Below are 18,171 nucleotides of genomic sequence, written 5' to 3'. Positions count from 1 at the left end.
GCCACTAGGTGGCAGCAGAGGAGAGAGGCCCCTCACCTGGGCTGCACGGGGCCAGCGGACACGGGCTGCACCGCATGCCCAGCCCCCGGCGGTCCCTCGGCCGCCAGCGTCTCGGCCCGCCCTCCCCCAGATGCCAGGGCGCCCCTGCACCCAGACCCCACCCACAGACTTGCTTCGCTGGGTCTGCATGGTGTTAAATACTTTCTTAAAAAAATATGTTGCCAACATTTTAAACATATCAAAGTATGTTTAAGTATTAAACATATATACGTATATGTATACGTGTGTGTATATGTTTGTGTATGTGTGTGTATATGTGTATCTATGTGTGAGTATATGTATATATGTATATGTGTGTGTGTATATATGTATATATGTGTATATATGTGTGTATGTGTATACATGTGTATATATGTGTGAGTATATGTATTTATGTATATGTGTATATATGTGTGTGTGTATATATAAATAACTGAATCACTTTGCTGTACACATGAAACTAATACAACATTGTAAACCAACTCTACATCAATTTTTTTAAAAAAAGGAAAAACCGTAATAAAATACGTTTAAGGGGCAGCCTGCGGGGCCCAGGGACTTATCATCACCCGGCCGCATCTTGTCCCGAGGAGAGTGGGAGAGCCGTGATCGGGAAGCTCCCTCTGGGTGAGGTGCTGGGCTGGAGGCAGACGTGAACGGGTGATGTGGGGAAGCAGAGGGGGGCCGGGTGTGGTCTCGGCTGACGGATGGCTCTCGACCTTGGGAGGTCTTCTGGTTCCACAGAAGGAAGTGTGGCTTCCGGGTGTCAAATTCATGGTAGAGAAACAGGAGGGACGCTTTCGGTGCCTCAGACCTTGCGGGGCACTGCTTGTGAGACCTTGTGGGCACTGCTGTCTGCTCAGCTCAGGAATGGAGGATGGAGCGGGACAGGTCAGGGACATACCCCGTCTCCAGCTTTGGGGGGAAGGGGCCTGGTGCAGCGCCTGGTGTTAGTGGGTTCACCTGGCTGGGAGCCCTGTGTCCTCTCTGCTCATGGGCTCCTGTGTTTCAGCAAAGCCCCACTTCCCTGCCCCCAAAGACTTATCCTCTTGTTGGTTCTTCTCATGCCCCAGGCCAGGCCGTGCTCTTCCAAGGCCCTGGTGGGAAGAGTAGTGACCCTCCCCTCCGAGGCCAGCTTTCCACGCCCACGGGGTCTCCGCATCTCACCACCGTGCACCGGCCGCTGCCCCCCAGCCGCGTCATCGAGGAGCTGCACAGGGCGTTGGCCACCAAGCACCGCCAGGACAGGTGAGGGCCCTCCCCCAGGGGAGGGGGACCTGTGTGCCTGCGTCTCCACCCACGGCCAGCCTCGTGAGGGGGACAGTTGCAGGGCGGCACCAGGTTGGACTCCATGCTCTGTTGTCATCGTCTTGGAATGCAGTTTTTGAGCAAGGAGCTCACCTTTTCATTTTGCACCGGGCTGTGCAGCGGGCCTGCAGCTGGTCTCAGTTGCCACTTTCTGGGAGGGCTCAGGTGGGACCAGCATACCATGGGGACTGGCCACAAAGCCCCTGCATTTCCCCTGGAGGGTCCAGGGATCCAGGGTCAGGTGGGCGCGTCCTGGCAGAGCCTCGAGAGGGAGAATTAGCCGTTTCGTTGTCCGAGGACTCTGACAGCTTCCCGTTTTCATCAGACGAGAACACAAGTAAGCGTGCTCAGAAGTTGACTCTTATTCTTGATCTCACGTGCCTCACAGACTGAGGACAAGTGAGTCATTGGAGGGCAAAACAGATAATGGAACACAAGTGTGGCTTGGCAGAAGTGTTGGACAAATAAAATACCCTGCTCAGTTCTTAGGAAACCATTGATCTGAGTGTTTGCTGTACTACGTCTTGGCGGGTTTTATTACACGCGTGTCTGTGCCATTCAAAGCAGCATGTTCTGAGCAGCCTTTTGCCTTGGACTCAGCCACGTGTGCCTCTTGTGCTTCTTGTCCCATGTGTCGGCTGCACATACTTGGGGGTTGTCTTTGCAACACGCATTATAAGCCTTCAGGTCGACGTTGCAGGGTTTCCAGGTGAAGCTGGGTGACGTCTAACATGAACTACCTTTCTGGTTCAGTTTCCAAGGCAGAGACAGTAAAGGGTCCCCCAAGAAGCGTGTGGACGTCCGGCTGTCGAGGACATGCAGCGTGGAGCGGGGCAAGGAGCGGGAGGAGGCTTGGAGCTTTGACGGCGCCTCCGACAGCAAGCGGGTCGCGGCTCAGGAGTCCGAGGAGAACAAGGAGAACTTGATCATGAATTCCGAGCTCAAGGACGACCTGCTTTTGTATCAGGACGAAGAGGCCCTGAACGACTCCATCATCTCTGGTGAGTGGAGGGTGGGTCCCTCGGGTGGGAACCTCCCACCAGAAGCGTGGAGCCCCAGTCTGCGTTCGAGGGGCACTTCTGCCGCGAGCATGGAGGGGACAGGGGGCTGATGGAGAGACCCCCCCCCCCCACCTCGGTACATGAGCAAGGTGCCTGTGGACAGGCTCAGGGCACAATTAGGAGGGGCCTGAGTGACCTTGTTTTATTTTCACAATTACATATTCATTTCCACGTGTATTGCAAAAACAGAAGTGGCTCCGTAAGTGCCTGAGAGCATCACTGCTTGGGATGACATGCAGGAGGAGGTGTAGGTGGCACCCGGGTGAACAGCGTTTGAAGGATGTGGCGGAAGATGTTACAAGGAAAGCGGGGTGGGGGGGGGGAGGGAGGAAGGAGAGAGGGGGTTGGTGCCAGTGGTCGTCTCAGAAATACGGGAAGTCCGGCAGCGGCTCTTTGTTCAGGACCACATGTTCACGAGGCCCCCGGGGGTCTGTCTGTCCTCGTAACTGTTCTCATAACCTCATAAAGGTCAGAGTATTTGCTCTGTTCTACCCCTGAGGACGTGGGGGCTCAGGGAGGCAGAGCCTCAGAGGCCCCTCATGATAAAGGTAGAAGGGTGCTCAGTCCTGGTGTAGGCTGTCCTGAGCCCCGTCCCGCACAGGAAGGTCAAGGGTGGACGTGGCTGTGAGACCTCCGGGGGCAGGATTACTGTTCCTAAGTGAGGGGTTATTGTTCTTCCTGAAAGCGGCTCGTGGTGACCATTACCGCCACGGCAGAGCTCTGGGTGGAGCCACTGGGGGTCTGGTCCGGTGCTGGTGGAGAGTGGGGAAGGGGCTGGCATTGACCCTGACTTGGCTGGTACTGAGGGGGATACAGGCGGTGGGCACTGTGACCAGGTGGACAGACCAGAAGCCCAGGGCTAGACCCTGGCCTTGGCCGTCACCCCCTCCTTGACCTTGCATACCTCGGGGCCTTTCCCACCCTGGTCCGCTGAAGCACTTCCGGGAGCCTGTGCCACAGCGCACGCGGGGCATGGCTCCCACGCGGTGGGAAGAGGCTGACAGATAGTCAGACCAGGGTCTTCATGGCAGACACTCAGAGCCAGAGTGCCCTGGACCTTTAAGAAGAGGCTGAAGCCTGTGGTGTTTCCCAGACTTTCTGGCCCTGGCCCCCTTTCCCTTAAACACCCATCCGCCTCCTGCAGGACGGGGTGACGTGCGGCACATCTGAGAACGGCTGGTGTACACAGGGATCACGGGCTGGAGCAGGTCAACCTCGGCCCCAGTGGCACTGGGGCTGGACGGTGCTCTGCGGTGGGGCTGCCCTGTGCCTTGTAGGGTGTTTGGAGCACCCCGGCCTCTGCCCGCTGGACGGCACTCCCTCTGGCTCTAGGGGAGGGGCCTTCCTGCCTCTTCCAGCTCTGGTGACGCCAGTGGTCCTTGCCTTGTGGCTGCATCGCTCCGATCTCCGCCTCCATCTTCACATCAGCTCTTCCGCGTCCTCTCCTCTTCTCATAAGGATGCTCGTCATGGGATTTTGGGCCCATCTGGATAAGCCGAGATGATCTCCTCATTTTTAGATCCTTACCTTAATTATATCTGCAAAAGCAAATTACGTCTTTTTTTCCCCAACTAAGGTCACATTCCCAGGTTCTGGGTGCATCGGTCCTTGGGGGTCACTGTCCTACCCAGCATGGTCGCTCCTGCTGGTGTGACATGTTCCTCTTCTCATTAGCCAAGGTCACCCCTGGGGCCTTTTACCCCCAAACCCTTCAGCCTCACCCCAGGTCCTCAGCAGTGGCACCAGTGCACCTGCCTCAGACGGGACCCACTGTGGGAAGGAGCCAGGGCGCTGCCCCTGCAGCCTGGGCGGGTCCCGACCTGCGTCCCCCCACCCACATTGGTCAGATCAAACACCCGCGTCCCCTTCTCTGATGACAGCAGTGCGAACCTTCCTTCAGAAGTCGACACAGTTGCAGTGTAACACTGATTTTTGTCACTATCTGACTGTTGTCTGTCACCCCACGCATCTGTCAATTATTCAATCATTATGTGTTTGTCTGCTATCCGCACGAGGGCGGCTGCCCCCTCGTCCACATGGTTCCCGTAGGCGTCGGTGAGTAGCTGCTGGATGAATGGCTTTACATACCGTCTGCCAGTCCGACAGTCCCTCCCGCCCACGTGCCCCGAGCTCCAAAGGGTTGCCCTGTGGATTCAGCACATCCGCCTGGGATCTCGGAGGTGTCACTGACCTGATCTCTTCAGATCTGAGCTCTTGATCTTTGTCTCCAAACCCAGAGTGTTCCCTGTCCCCGTGAGCAGTGTGTCTGACTCCTGTGGCCTGGGGCCACCTCGCCACTCTCTTGACTTTGTGCGTGACACGTGGGACGTCGGGCCGTCCTACCCCTGTCACGCCACTCCACCCTCTGCTGCCTGGACTCGCCCCCCTCCCTGGGGCTCCCAGCCTCCACCATCACCCCTGTTCCAGCCCCTCCACACAGACGGACATCGGGTAACGTCATCCCCTGCTCACATCCCTCCAGTGGCTTCCCGAGGGGTTAAATTGCCACGTCCTCACCAGGACCCACGTGGCCTGTCCCTGTCACCCCAGGCTTGTCTCCTCCCGAGCCCTCTGGGACCCAGCCACGCGCCCTCCCGGCTCCTCACGTGCACCAACCACAGGGCTCCCACACAGGAGGTGTGTGGGGCTCCCCTGGGTTTAAAACAGCGCCTCCTCCAGGAAGCCGGCAGGCATAAACAGGTGAGCCCCCGACCGTGGCTCTGCCAGCCCCTACGCACGCAGTAAACCTCAGGGAATGAGCGGGTGTCAGGATGAAAGGAGGTGTTGTCTGTAGCCTCACGTGGCAGATCAGACGTTTCGCTTCCTCCACGCTTTCTCCCAGGGCATGGGTCAAACCTGAGTCTCTTGTTATTTGTCTCCTAAAACCAGAGTCTTTCAGTGAATTTGGCGTTTGACCATGGTGACAGGAGCAGGAGACAGAACTCATTCCAGAAACTCTGCTGTGGTTAACGTGCCCAGGGTCCCGCCAGGTTGCTCAGGAAGGGCTCTGCTTACTGTGTTTGCAAACCCGGGCAAAGTTGAGCCTCTTGTGGGCCTTCTGTGGGTACCAGCATCTGGGGCTCAAGGTCAAGAGCTCACATCCAACCCTAAGAGCATCCTGTGGAGGGCTGGGCCCAACCAGACAGTGTGGCAGACCTGGGGATTCCTGACACCCACAAACTGACCTCTGACATCTGCATCTGAGGCCACGGTGCACAGTCTGGGGTCCCTGATCCCCTGAGATCCGGTGCAGAAAGTGGGTTCTCCGCCTTTATCATAGTCTCATGTGTGTCCGTAACTCCCTCAAAATTACAAATCCCTGGGACAAGGTGCTTGGAGGGAAAAATTCAATATTGGTTCTAGGAAAAGTCTATCAATCTTACTTTTGGGGGAAAATGGTTCACAGTGGGAAAGGCCCATAAAAGTATTCTGCTTTGCCTGGTAGGACAGTGGCAAAGATCAGTTTTTCTTTGCTTCTCTAGAATTCAAACCCCGCTCACAGGGTCACGGCTGGTGTGTTATTTGTCGATCTCTGTGGTGCAGAAGCAAGAAAGCACCAGGCAGCGGCTTCATCAATTATTAATCATAGAAACTGCACTGGCGTTTATTTATTTACTTATTTATCCTCATAACTCGGTGTCCACGGAGCCTTTGCAGGTGATGCCTTGTCCAACATGAACACTCCAGGAAACATTTGTTATCAAACATCTTGTCAACCTGAATTCTCTAGTAACGTCTGCATCAGGGTTTAATTTCTGGAGGTGGCGAGGCCCCATGCGAGGCAGACCTGCCCCTGGATCAGCTCGAAGACCGTCCTGCTGGATCCAGTTGGAGGAAAAATGTATTTGCTTCCATCTGGGCCTGACCGGTGGCTTTGCGTGCAGGGCAAACACGTCTGCGTCAACGCAAAGGTGCGTCACAGGCTGTGTGTTTATGGCTCGTGCAGTGTGTGCACAGTCTCACGTGTGCTTGCACACATACGTGTCCAACACGGGACCTTTGTGGGCGTGTGCCATCAGCGCCTGGTAAAAGCAGGACATTGGGGACATTCTTAGGTCCATCAGAGGTGAATGTTTACGAGATTTTGTTCTTTAGAGCAATTTTAGGTCAGCAAATTAAGAGGAAATACAGTTTTCCCATATTCCCCTTCCCCATACCTGCATAGCCCCCCTCCCCCAAACAACATCCCCTCCAGATGGTGCATTAGTTACAACTGATGAACTACATCGACTTGTCGCCACCCAAAGCCCATAATTTACATTAGGGTTTATTCTTCGTGGTATACGTTCTATGGGTTTGGACAAATTTATAATGACGTGTCCGTCCTTTTAGTAACATGTGGAGAATTCTCACTGCCTTAAAAATCCCCTGTGCTCCACCTGTTCATCCTTCCCTCCCCCAGCCCCCGGCAACCACTGATCTTTTTACTGTCCCCATAGTTTTGTCTTTTCCGGAATGTCATAGTTGGAACCATCAGTAGGTAGTCTTTTCAGATTGGCTTCTTTTGCTTAATAATCTACATTTATGTTTCTGCCATGCCACTTCATGGCTAGACGACTCATTTAATTTTTTTTCTTTTTTTTTGTATTTTTATTTTGTCTTCCAGTTCTGTTGAGATATAAATGACACAGAACACTGTGTAGATTTAAGGTGTGTAGAGCATAATGTTTTTCACTTACATGCATCCTGAAATACCACGGTAAGTTTAGTAAACATCCATCATCTCATATAGATACAAAAGTAAAGAAATAGAAAAAATATTTTTTCTTGTGATGAGAACTCTTAGAATTTACTCTTTTAAAACTTTCATGTATAACATACATCAGTGTTAATTATGTTTATCATGTTACACATTACATCCCTAGTACTTATTTATCTTATAATTGGAAGTCTGTACCTTTTGACCACCTTCCTCCAATTCCCCCTCCTTCCACCCCCTCACCTCTGGTAACCACAGATCTGATCTCTTTTTCTGTGAGGTTGTTTGTTTTTGAAGCATAGTTGACCTACAGCACTATGTTGGTTCCTGGTACACAACGTAGTGATTCGGTATTTCTATACTGTTCAAAATGATCTCCGTGGTGCGTCTAGTTACCATCTGTCACCATGTGAAGATATCATATAAGTTTTGGCTGCGTTCCCCCCACTGTACATTTCTACCTGTGCCTCATTTATTTATTTATTTTATTTTTTATAAATTTATTTATTTATTTATTTATTGGCTGTGTTGGGTCTTCGTTGCTGCACACAGGCTTTCTCTAGTTGTGGCGAGAGGGGGCTACTCTTTGTTGTGGTGCACAGGCTTCTCATTGCTGTGGCTTCTCTTGTAGAGCATGGACTCCAGGCATGTGGGCTTCAGTAGTTGCGGCACATGGGCTCAATAGTTGTGGCTCACGGGCTCTAGAGCGCAGGCTCAGTAGTTGTGGTGCATGGGCTTAGTTGCTCCACGGCATGTGGTATCTTCCTGGGTCAGGGATCGAACCTATGTCCCTTGTGTTGGCAGGCAGATTCTCAACCACTGCGCCACCTAGGAAGTCCCTCATTTATTTTTTAACTGGAAGTTTGTGTCTCTTAATCTCCCTCACCTATTCCTCTCCTCCCCAACCCCTGTCATTTCTTTTTAATGCAAAATAATATTCCACTGTCCAACTGTTTCACAGGTTATTTATGCATCATCTATTGAAGGAGGTCTTGGTTGTTTCGAAGTTTTGAAAACTCTGAATAAAGCTGCTGTAAACATCCATGTGCAGGTTTTTGTGTGGGTATAAGTTTTCAGCTCCTTTGGGTAAATCCTAAAGAGTGAAACTGTTGGATCATGTGTTAAGTGTATGTTGAGTTGTGTAAGAAACCACCAAGCAGTCTTCCAAGCTGACTGTACCGTTTTCCATTCCCACCAGCGATGCGTGAAAGCTCCTGTTTTTCCACATCCTTGCCAGCATTTGGTGTTTGTCAGTGTTCTGGATTTTGGCCTCTCTTATAGGTTTGTGGTGGTACCTCGTTATTGTTTTAATTTGCATTTTCCTAATGACACATGACATGGTGCATCTTTTCACGTGTTGATCTGCCATCTGTCTGTCTTCTTTGGTGAGGTGTTTATTAAGGTTTTTGGCCCGTTCTGTAATTGGGTGATTTCTTATTGTTGAGTTTTAAGAGTTTGTATGTTTTGGATGACGTTCCTTTATCAGATGTGTCCTTCGCAGGTAATTATTCCCAGTCCACGACTATTGTCCTCATACTCTTAACATTGTCCTTAACAGAAGTTTTAATATAATAATCTCCAGCTTATCGTTTCTCCCTTAAAGTGTGCTTTTGGTCTTGTATCTGAAAATCATTGCCACACATAAGGTCACCTAGGTTTCCTCCTAGGTGGTCTAGGACTTTCATAGTGTTGTGTTTTGCATTTCGGTCTGTGATTCAGTTTGAGTTACTTTTTGTGGAAGGTGAAAGTTCTGCGTCTAGATTCATTTTTTGTTTTTATTCTTTTGCATGTTGATGGCTGATTGTTCCAGCACCATTTGTTGCAAAGATCATCATTGCTTCGGCTCCTTTGTCAAAGACCAGTTAACTGTATTTATGTGGGTCTATTTCTGAACTCACCATTTTGTTCTGCTATTGTACTTGTCTGTCCTTTCACCAATACCACACTGTAAACTAAGTCTCGAAGTCTAGTGGTGTCTGTCTTCCAGCTTTGTTCTCCAATATTGTGCTGGCTGTTTAGTCTTCTGCCTGTCCGTATAAACTTTAGAATGTCTGCCAGTATCCTCAAAACACCTTGTTGGGATCTGGATTGGGATTGCATTGAATCTATAGATCACGTTAGGAAAAACTGACATCTTGACAATATTCAGTCTTTCTGTCCATGAACGTGGAAATTCTCTCCATTTATTTGATTCTTCTTTAATTTTGTTCATTAGAGTTTTGTAGTTTTCCTCATATAGATCTTGTATATATTTTGTTGGATTTATATATAACCATTTCATTGGGGGGGGTGCCAATATGATGGGTTTATATTTTTAATTTCAAATTCCACTTGTTCATTGTTGGTATAATGGGAAGCAGTTGACTTTTGTATATTAACCTTGTATCCTGCAACCTTGCTACAATCACTGATTAGTTACAGGAGTTTTTCACTGATTCTTTGAAATTTTATACATAGATAATTGTGTCGTCAGAAAACAAGGACGATTTTATGTCTTCTTCTCACTCTGCGTACCTTTTATTTCCTTTTCTTATTGCATTAGCTCCTTATTCCAGTATGATATTGAAAAGGAATGATGGAGAAGACATCTTGCCTTGTTCCTGATCTTAGTGGGAAAGCTTTGAGTTTCTCACCATTAAGTATGACGTTAGCTCTAGGCTTTTGTAGATATTCTTTATTAAGTTGAAGAAGTTCCTCTTTATTAAGTTTACTGAGGTGTTTTTTTAATTGCGATAACATTGGTTTATAACATTCCGTAAGTTCCATGAATACAACACTATATTTCTACTTCTGCATACACTACAGTGTGCTCACCACCAGAAACTGAGTTTCAATCCATCATCATGCAGTTGACCCCTTTGTCCATTTTGCCTTCCCCCTTGTTTTCCTCTGGTAACCACTACTCTGTTCTCTGTATCTACAGTTTAGTTTGGTTTATTTTTTTGTTTTGTGTATTGTACACGTGAGTGATTTCATACAGTATTTGTCTTTCTCTGTCAGACTTATCTCACGTAGCATAATATCCTCCAGGTCCATTCATGCTGCTGCAAATGGCAGGATTTTATCTTTTTTTATGACTGAGTAGTATCCTGTTGTGTGTGTGTGTGTGTGTGTGTGTGTGTGTGTGTGTGTGTGTGTGTGTACACAACTTTTTTATCCCTTCCTCTGTTGATGGGCAGTTAGGTTGTTTCCATAACTGTTGGCTATTGTAAATAATACTGTGATAAACACAGGAGTGCATATATCCTTTTGAATTAGTATTTTTGTATTCTTCAGATAAATAACCAGAAGTGGCATAGCTGAATTGTATGGTAATTCTATTCTTATTTTTTTGAGGAATCTCCATATTGTTTTCCTTAGTGGCTGCACCAATTTACATTCTCAGCAACTGTGTATAAGTGTTCCCTTTTCTCCACATCCTCTCCAGCACTTGCTATTTCTTGCTTTTCTGATAATAGCCATGCTAACAGGCATGAAGTGATATCTCACTGTGGTTTTGATTTGCATTTCCCTAATAATTAGTGATTTTGAACATCTTTTCATGTGCCTGTTGGTCATCCGTATGTCTTTTTTAGAAAAATGTCTGTTCAGATCTTCTGCCCATTTTTCAATCAGATTTTGTGTTTTGGAGTTGTTGAGTTGTATGAGTTCTTCATATATTTTGGATATTAATCCCTTATTGGATATATGCTTTGCAAATATCTTCTCCCATTGGGTAGGTTGCCTTTTAGTTTTGTTGATGGTTTTATGTGCTGTGCAGAAGCTTTTTTAGTTTGATGTAGTCCTGTTTGTTTATATTTGCTTTTGTTTCCCTTGCTTGAGGAGAGATACATAGAAAGATATTGCTAAGACTGATGTAAAAGAGCATCCTGCCTATGTTTTCTTCTAGGAGCTTTATGATTTCAGGTCTTATGTTCAAATCTTTAATCCATTTTGAGTTAATTTTTGTGTATGCTGTGAGATAGTGGTCTAGTTTCTTTCTTACCTACCCAGTTTTCTCAGCACCATTTATTGAAGATACTGTCCTATCCCTGCCATATGTTCTTTGCTCTTTTGTTGTAAATTATTTGTCCATTTATATGTGGGTTTATTTCTAGGACCTCAATTCTGTTCTTTTTTTGATCTTATAGATGTTTTTCTGCCAATACCATGCTGTTTGATTACTACAGCTTTGTGATATAGTTTGAAATCAGTGAGTGTGATACCTCAAGCTTTGTTGTTTTCTCTCAGGATTGCCTTGTGTATTGGGGGGGGTCTTCTATGGTTCCATATATATTTTAGAATTTTATGTTCTATTTCTGTGAAAAATGTCATTGGGGTTTTGATAGGGATTGCACTCACTCTGTAGATTGCTTTAGGTAATATGGACATTTTAACAATGTTAATTCTTTTCACCCAATGAGGGCAGAGTATCTATTTCTTTGTTATCTTTTTCAATTTATTTCAACAGTGTCTTGTATTTTTTTAGTGTACAAGTCTTTCACCTTCTTGATTAAAATTACTCCTAGATTTTTCTGGTAGCAAATGTAAATAGAATTGTTAATTTTTCTTAATGCTAGCTTATTGTTAGTATATAAAAATGTAATGGATTTTCATGTATTGTTTTAGTACCCTGCAACTTTACTGTTATTGTTTACTATTTTAAGTAGTTTTTTTGATGGAGTCTTTGGGATTTTCTATATATATAAAAATTATGTTGTCTGCAGACAATGACAGTTTTACTTCTTCTTTTCCATTTTAGATGTCTTTTGTTCCTTTTTCTTGCCTAATTTCTCTGGCTAGGACTTTCAATACTATGTTGAACAAGAGTGGTGAGAGTGGGCACCCTTGTCCTCTTCCTGATCTTAGAGGGATAACTTTCCGTTTTCCACTATTGAGTATGTTAGCTGTGGGTTTGTTATATGTGGCCTTTGAGGCACATTCGTCATATATCCAGTTTATTGAAAGTTTTTCTCATAAATGGCTGTTGAATCTTGTCATGTGCTTTTTATCCATCTATTGAGATGATCATATGATTTTTATCCTTCATCTTGTTAGTGTGGTATATCATATTGATTGATTTGTGGATGTTGAACCATCCTTGCATCCCTGGAATAAACCCCACTTGATCATGGTGTATGATCCTTTTAAGGTAACATACACGTTGTGTTCAGTTTGCTAATATTTTGTTGAGGATTTTTGAGTTTATGTTCATCAGAAATATTGGCCTGTAATTTCCTTTTTTGTGTATGTTGTCCTTGTCTGGTTTTGGTATCAGGGTGATTTTGGCTTCTTAAAATGAATTAGGAAGTGTTCCATTCTCTTCAGCTTTTTGGAAGAGTTTGAGAAGGATAGATATTAAATCTTCTTTGAATGTTTGGTAAGATTCACCTGTGAAGCTGTCTGGCCCTGGATTTTTGATTTGGGAGAAGTTTTGTTTTGTTTTGTTTTTTTAATTACTCTTTCAGTCTTCTTACTAGTGATCAGTCTTTTCAGATTTTCTATTTCTTCATGATTCAGTCTTGAAGGTTTGTATGATTCTAAGAATTTGTTCATTTCTTCTAGGTTGCCCAAATTGTTGGGAGTACAGCTATTCTCTTATAATCCTTGTAATCCTTTGCATTTCTGTGACATTCATTGTTTCTCCTCTTTCATTTCTGAGTTTATCAGTCTTCTTTTTTCTTAATGATTCTACCCAAAGGTTTGTCAACTTGTTTATCTTTTCAAAGAACCAGCTCTTAGTTTCATTGATCTTTTCTATTGTCTTTTTAGTCTCTATTTTATTTTTTAAAATTTCTGCTCTGATTTTTATTATTTCCTTCCTTCTACTGACTTTGGATGTTGTTCTTCTTTTTCTAGTTCCTTCAGGTGTAAGATTAGATTGTTTGAGATTTTTCTTGTTTCCTGAGGTAGGCCTGTATTGCAGTAAACTTCCCTCTTAGTACATCCCATAGATTTTGGTATGCCATATTTTCATTTGTCTTTAGGTAATTTTAATTTTCTTTTTCTTTTTAAGAATTTTTATTGAGATTATAATTGACATGCAATAACCTGCATATATTTAAAGTGTACAATTTGATTTTTTTTCTTATTAATAATGTATATATGGTAATCCCAATCTCCCAGGTCACACCTCCCCCCCCCCACCTCGCTTTCCCCACTTGGTGTCTATATGTTTGTTCTCTACATCTCTGTCTGTATTTCTGCCTTGCAAACCAGTTGATCTGTACCATTTTTCTAGATTTGGCATATATGCATTAATATGCAATATTTGTTTTTCTCTTTCTGATGTGCTTCACTCTGTATGACAGTCTCTAGGTCCATCTATGTCTCTACAAATGTCCCAATTTCATTCCTTTTTATGGCTAAGTAATATTCCATTGTATATATGTACCACATCTTCTTTATCTATTCCTCAGTTGATGGACATTTAGGTTGCTTCCATGACCTGGCTATTGTAAATAGTGCTGCAGTGAACATTGGGGTGCATGTGTCTTTTTGAATTATGGTGTTCTCTGGGTATATGCCCAGTAGTGGGATTGCTGGGTTATATGGTAACTCTTAGTTTTGCAAGGAACCTCCATACTGTTCTCCGTAGTGGCTGTATCACTTTACAGTCCTACCAGCAGTGCAAGAGGGTTCCCTTTTCTCCACACCCTCTCCAACATTTACTGTTTGTAGATTTTCTGATGATGCCCATTCTAACCGGTGTGAGATGACACCTCGTAGTTTTGATTTGCATTTCTCTAATGATTAGTGATGTTGAACAGCTTTTTATGTCCCTCATGGCCATCCGTATGTCTTTGGAGAAGTGCCTATTTAGGTCTTCTGCCCATTTTTGATTGGATTGTTTGTTTTTACTTTTAATTTTCTTTAAAATTTTCTTTGTTTACCCAATAGTTGTTCAGTCTCCACGTATTTGTGATTTTTTCAGCTTTCTTACTGTAGTTGGGTTTTAGTTTCATACCATTGTGATCAGAAGAGATGCTTGATATGATTTCAATTTTCTTAAATTTTCTGAGCTTTGTTTTGAGTCCTAGTACATGGTCTATCCTTGAGAATGTTTCATCTGCACTTGCGAAGAATGTGTATTCTGCTGTATCTGGATGGAATGTTGTGTACAAATCTATAAAATCCATTTGGCCCAACGTTTCGTTTAAGGCCAATGTTTGCTTATTGACTTTCTGTCTGGATGCTCTGTCCATAGACGTAAGGATGGGGTGAATGGTTATTTACTGTGTTGTTGTTGTCGGTTTCTCCCTTTAGGCGTGTGAATAATTGCTCTGTATATTTTGGTGCTCCTGTGTTAGGTGCATGCATGTTAAGAACTGTCATATCTTCTTGATGAATTGTCCCTTTTATCGTTATATAATGTCCATCTTTGTCTCCTGTTACCTTTCCTGGCTTGAAGTCTGTTTTGTCTGATACAAGTATGGCTACATCCACTTTCTTGTTAGCTGCTATTTGCTTGTAGTATCATCTTCCATACCCCCTCTTTGAGCCTGTGTTTGCCTTTAGAGCTGAGGTGTGTCTCTTGAAGGCAGCATCTAGTCAGGTCCTGTTTTTGAATCCAGCTGCTCTGTGCCTTTTGATTGGTGAGTTCAATGCATTTACGTTGAGAATGATTATTGATAAATGAGGGCTTAATACTGCCATTTTATCTTTTGTTTTCTGGAAGCTCTATGTTGCCACTGTTTCTTTTTCCCTGTGTTTCTGTTATTTCAGCTTGGTGATTTTCTGTGATATTTTTTCAGTTTCTTCTTTTTTTATGCTTCGTGTCTCTGCTCTAGATTTATGTTTTGTGCTTACCATGACGTTTGCATAAAACACATCATAGATAAAATAGTCCTTTTTCTGCTGGTAACATCTTCATCTGCCTGTATGGTTTCCATCCTTTTCCTGTTTTATGTTTTTATTGTCTCAAATTATCTTTCATGTTGTGAGTTTCTTACAAAAAAAAATGAAGGTAGCTATAGTTATTTTTACTGCTTTTTTCGTCTTTAACTTTTTTCTATAATAAGTGTGTAAAAACTTATTCTGATATATAGTTGCATTTTCTGATTCTGTTTGTTACCACCTTACTCAAAGATTTATGTACTTTTGCCTTTTTGTATCAGGTAGGAGAGTTCCTTTCAATATTTCTTGTAAGGCACATCTAGTGAAGGTCTAACTCCTTCAGCTTTTGTTTGTCTGGGAAGGCCTTTATTTCTCTTTCATATCTAAATGTTAGCTTTGCTGGATAGAGTATTCTTGTGTGACAGTTGTTTCAGTACTTTGAGAATGTCATTCCACTCTCTCCTGGCCTGTAGAGTTCCTGCTGGGAAATCTGCTGATAGCCTAATGGAGGTTCCTTTGTAGGTTACCATTCTTTTTCCTTTGGCTACCTTTAAAATTGTTTCTTTGTCATTGACTTTTGACAGTTTTAATATAATGTGTCTTGGAGAAAGAAGGTCTTTTTTGTGTAATTAGGCATTCTCTTAGATTCGTGGACTTGTATATCCAGTTTTTTCCCCAGGTTTGGAGTGTTCTCAGCTATCATTTTTTAAAAATATTTTATAATATCTGTAATATTATAATATCTCTATTCCCCTGTCCTTCTTTTCTCCTTCTGGGAGACCCACTATCCTAATGCTGTCCTTCCTGAAAGAGTCGTATTGTTTTCATAGAATTTCCTCTTTAAGATATTAATTCTCCCTCCCCTTCTACCTGAGTCGTTTCTAGCTTTCCATCTCCGTGTTCACTAATTCTTTCCTGCATGTGGTCCACTCTGTTTCCAGTGCTTTTCATTGCATTTTCCATTTTGTTTGTTGAATTCTTCAGCTCCATAATTTCTGTTCCTTTTTTAGAGTTTCAATCTCTTTGGTAAAGTATGCCTTCTGTTCTTTAATTTTATTCCTGAGCTCACTGAACTGCCTTTCTGAGCTTTCTTGTAGCTCGTTGTGTGTTTTGAATTCCCTATCAGGTAGGTCATAATATTCCATGATTTTAAGTTTGGTTTTTGGAGAATTGCCAAAATCTTTTTGCGGTACAGTGTTACTGTGGTTCTTCGTGGCGCTTGATGAGTTGATCCTCTGCTGGTACATTTGAAGTAGGGGACACCTTTCACCTTCTCCCTCTTCTTCCTCCTCCTCTTCCCCTTCCCCCTCCTCTTCTCTGGATTCTAACAGTTCAACAGGTTAATAATTAGAGGCCTTTCCTTTCTTTCCCAGTAGGTGGTGATATAGCACAAGTTTTTGGCTTCTCTTCCGTCAGCTCACCTTTGAGAATCAGCACTTTCCACCCTCCGCTGGGTGCCCTGTTGTCCCTGCTTGTGTGTCCGGGGTCCTTGGTGCCTTGCTGCTGCCGGTCACCACCTGGGACACTGGGATGATAGGCACTCCCACTGTGTCCGGGGTCTCCTGTGTCCCAGGTTCCCCTGCGGCAGGGGGAGCCAGGGTCCTGAGTGCTTCTGCTGTGTCCTGGGTTTTGGGGTTTATGGGTATTGTTGCTGCAGGTGGGGTGGGGGAACAGATTTATGGCACCTTTGTGACTGGACGGATGGGGTCACAGGCCCTGCCTCCACTGCCACCTGTGGCCCTGTGGCCTTGGGCACCGCTGTGGCCAGGAGGCTGGACTTGTATGCACTGCCTCCTCTGAGGCTATGGGTTCTCTGGGGCTGTGGGCTTGGCTGCTGGGGGTCCAGGGTCACAAGTACCACCTCTGCTGTTCCCCAGCTTCCGCTGCCTCTCTGTGTTCCAGTCCACCCACCTTTAGATGCACAGATGTACGGAATTCTCTGGCGTCCTGATGAGGTGGGCAGAGGCAGCTTTGTTCAGTTGTGGTTGTAGATTGAAGAGGAGAGACAAAGGGAGTGTCTCACCCACCATGCCGCTGATGTCATTTCCGACCCGGGACGGAACCCAGGCCCTTGGCAGTGAGACTGTGGAGTCCTAACCACCGGACTGCTGGGGAGTTCCCCGCTGATGTCACTCTTGGCTGAGTTTTTAAGTCACAGTGGTTGCTGGCTTTGTGCAGTGCTTTTTCTGCATCAGTTGATATGATCATGTGGTTGTCGCTTCTTAGCCTGCTGGTGTGATGGGCGATGTTAACAGGCTTTCTGGTGCCGCACCAGCCTTGGGTGCCATGTGCAGCTCCCGCTTGGCTGTGGTGTGTGATTCTTTATGCATTTTTGGATTCTATTTCCTCGTCTTTTAAGGACTTTTGCATCTGTGTTCCTGAGAGAGCTGCTCTTTGTTCTTGACCGTCTTTGTCTGGTTTTGGTGTTAGGATAATGCTGGCCTCATGGAATGAGTTAGGAAGATTCTCTCTGCTTCTATCCTCTGAAAGAGATTGTAGAGAATTGATATAATTTCTTCCCTAAAAGTTTGATAGAATTCACCAGTCAACCCATCTGGGCCTGGTGCTTTCTGTTCTAGGAGATTATTAATATTTTAAAAAATTTGTTTATTTTTTTATTTATTGGCTGCATTGGGTCTTCGTTGCTGCACACAGGCCTTCTCTAGTTGTGGTGAGTGGGGGATGCTCTCTTTGTGGTACATGGGCTTCTCGTTGCGGTGGCTTCTCTTGTTGCAGAGCATGGGCTCTAGAGCACAGGCTCAGTAGTTGTGGCACATGGGCTTAGTTGCTCTGCGGCATGTGGGATCTTCCCGGACCAGAGCTCGAACCCGTGACCCCTACATTAGCAGATGGATTCTTAACCACTGTTCCACCAGGGAAGTCCAAGATTATTAATTATTGATTCAGTTTATTTAGTAGAAGCTTGTTTAGATCATCTATTTCTTGTGTGAGTTTTGGCAGATCATGTTTTTTCAAGGAATTGGTCCATTTCATCTAGATTATCCAATTTGTGGGCACAGAGTTGTTTGTAGTAGTCCTTTAATATCCTTTTAACATCCATATTATCTATACTAATGTTCTCTCTTTTATTTCAGATATTAGTAACTAGTGTCCTTTATCTTTTTCTCTTAGTCTGCCTAGATGCTTATTGATTTTATTGATCTTTTCAAATAACCAGCTTTTGATTTTGTTGGTTTTTCTCTGTTGATGTCCTACTTTTAATTTCCTTGATTTCTGCTCTAATTCTTA

At 44.8% G+C, this 18,171-nt stretch overlaps 1 protein-coding gene across 1 annotated transcript in view; it reads left to right on the top strand.

Moving 5' to 3' along the window:
• Positions 1-18,171, top strand: part of PHACTR3 (phosphatase and actin regulator 3) — a 206,947-nt gene that overhangs the window by 138,889 nt on the left and 49,887 nt on the right. Inside the window, exons 6-7 of the mRNA XM_057702505.1 lie at positions 1,113-1,287; positions 2,101-2,348. Of these exons, the coding sequence (XP_057558488.1) occupies positions 1,113-1,287; positions 2,101-2,348 (423 nt within the window). The remainder of the gene's footprint in view (positions 1-1,112; positions 1,288-2,100; positions 2,349-18,171) is intronic.

The sequence above is a fragment of the Hippopotamus amphibius genome, chromosome 12 (genome assembly GCF_030028045.1).
Source record: "Hippopotamus amphibius kiboko isolate mHipAmp2 chromosome 12, mHipAmp2.hap2, whole genome shotgun sequence".
Classification (NCBI taxonomy): Eukaryota; Metazoa; Chordata; class Mammalia; order Artiodactyla; family Hippopotamidae; genus Hippopotamus; species Hippopotamus amphibius.
Note: the sequence above shows the minus strand (reverse complement) of the source record. Positions and strands in the feature narration are given on the sequence as shown.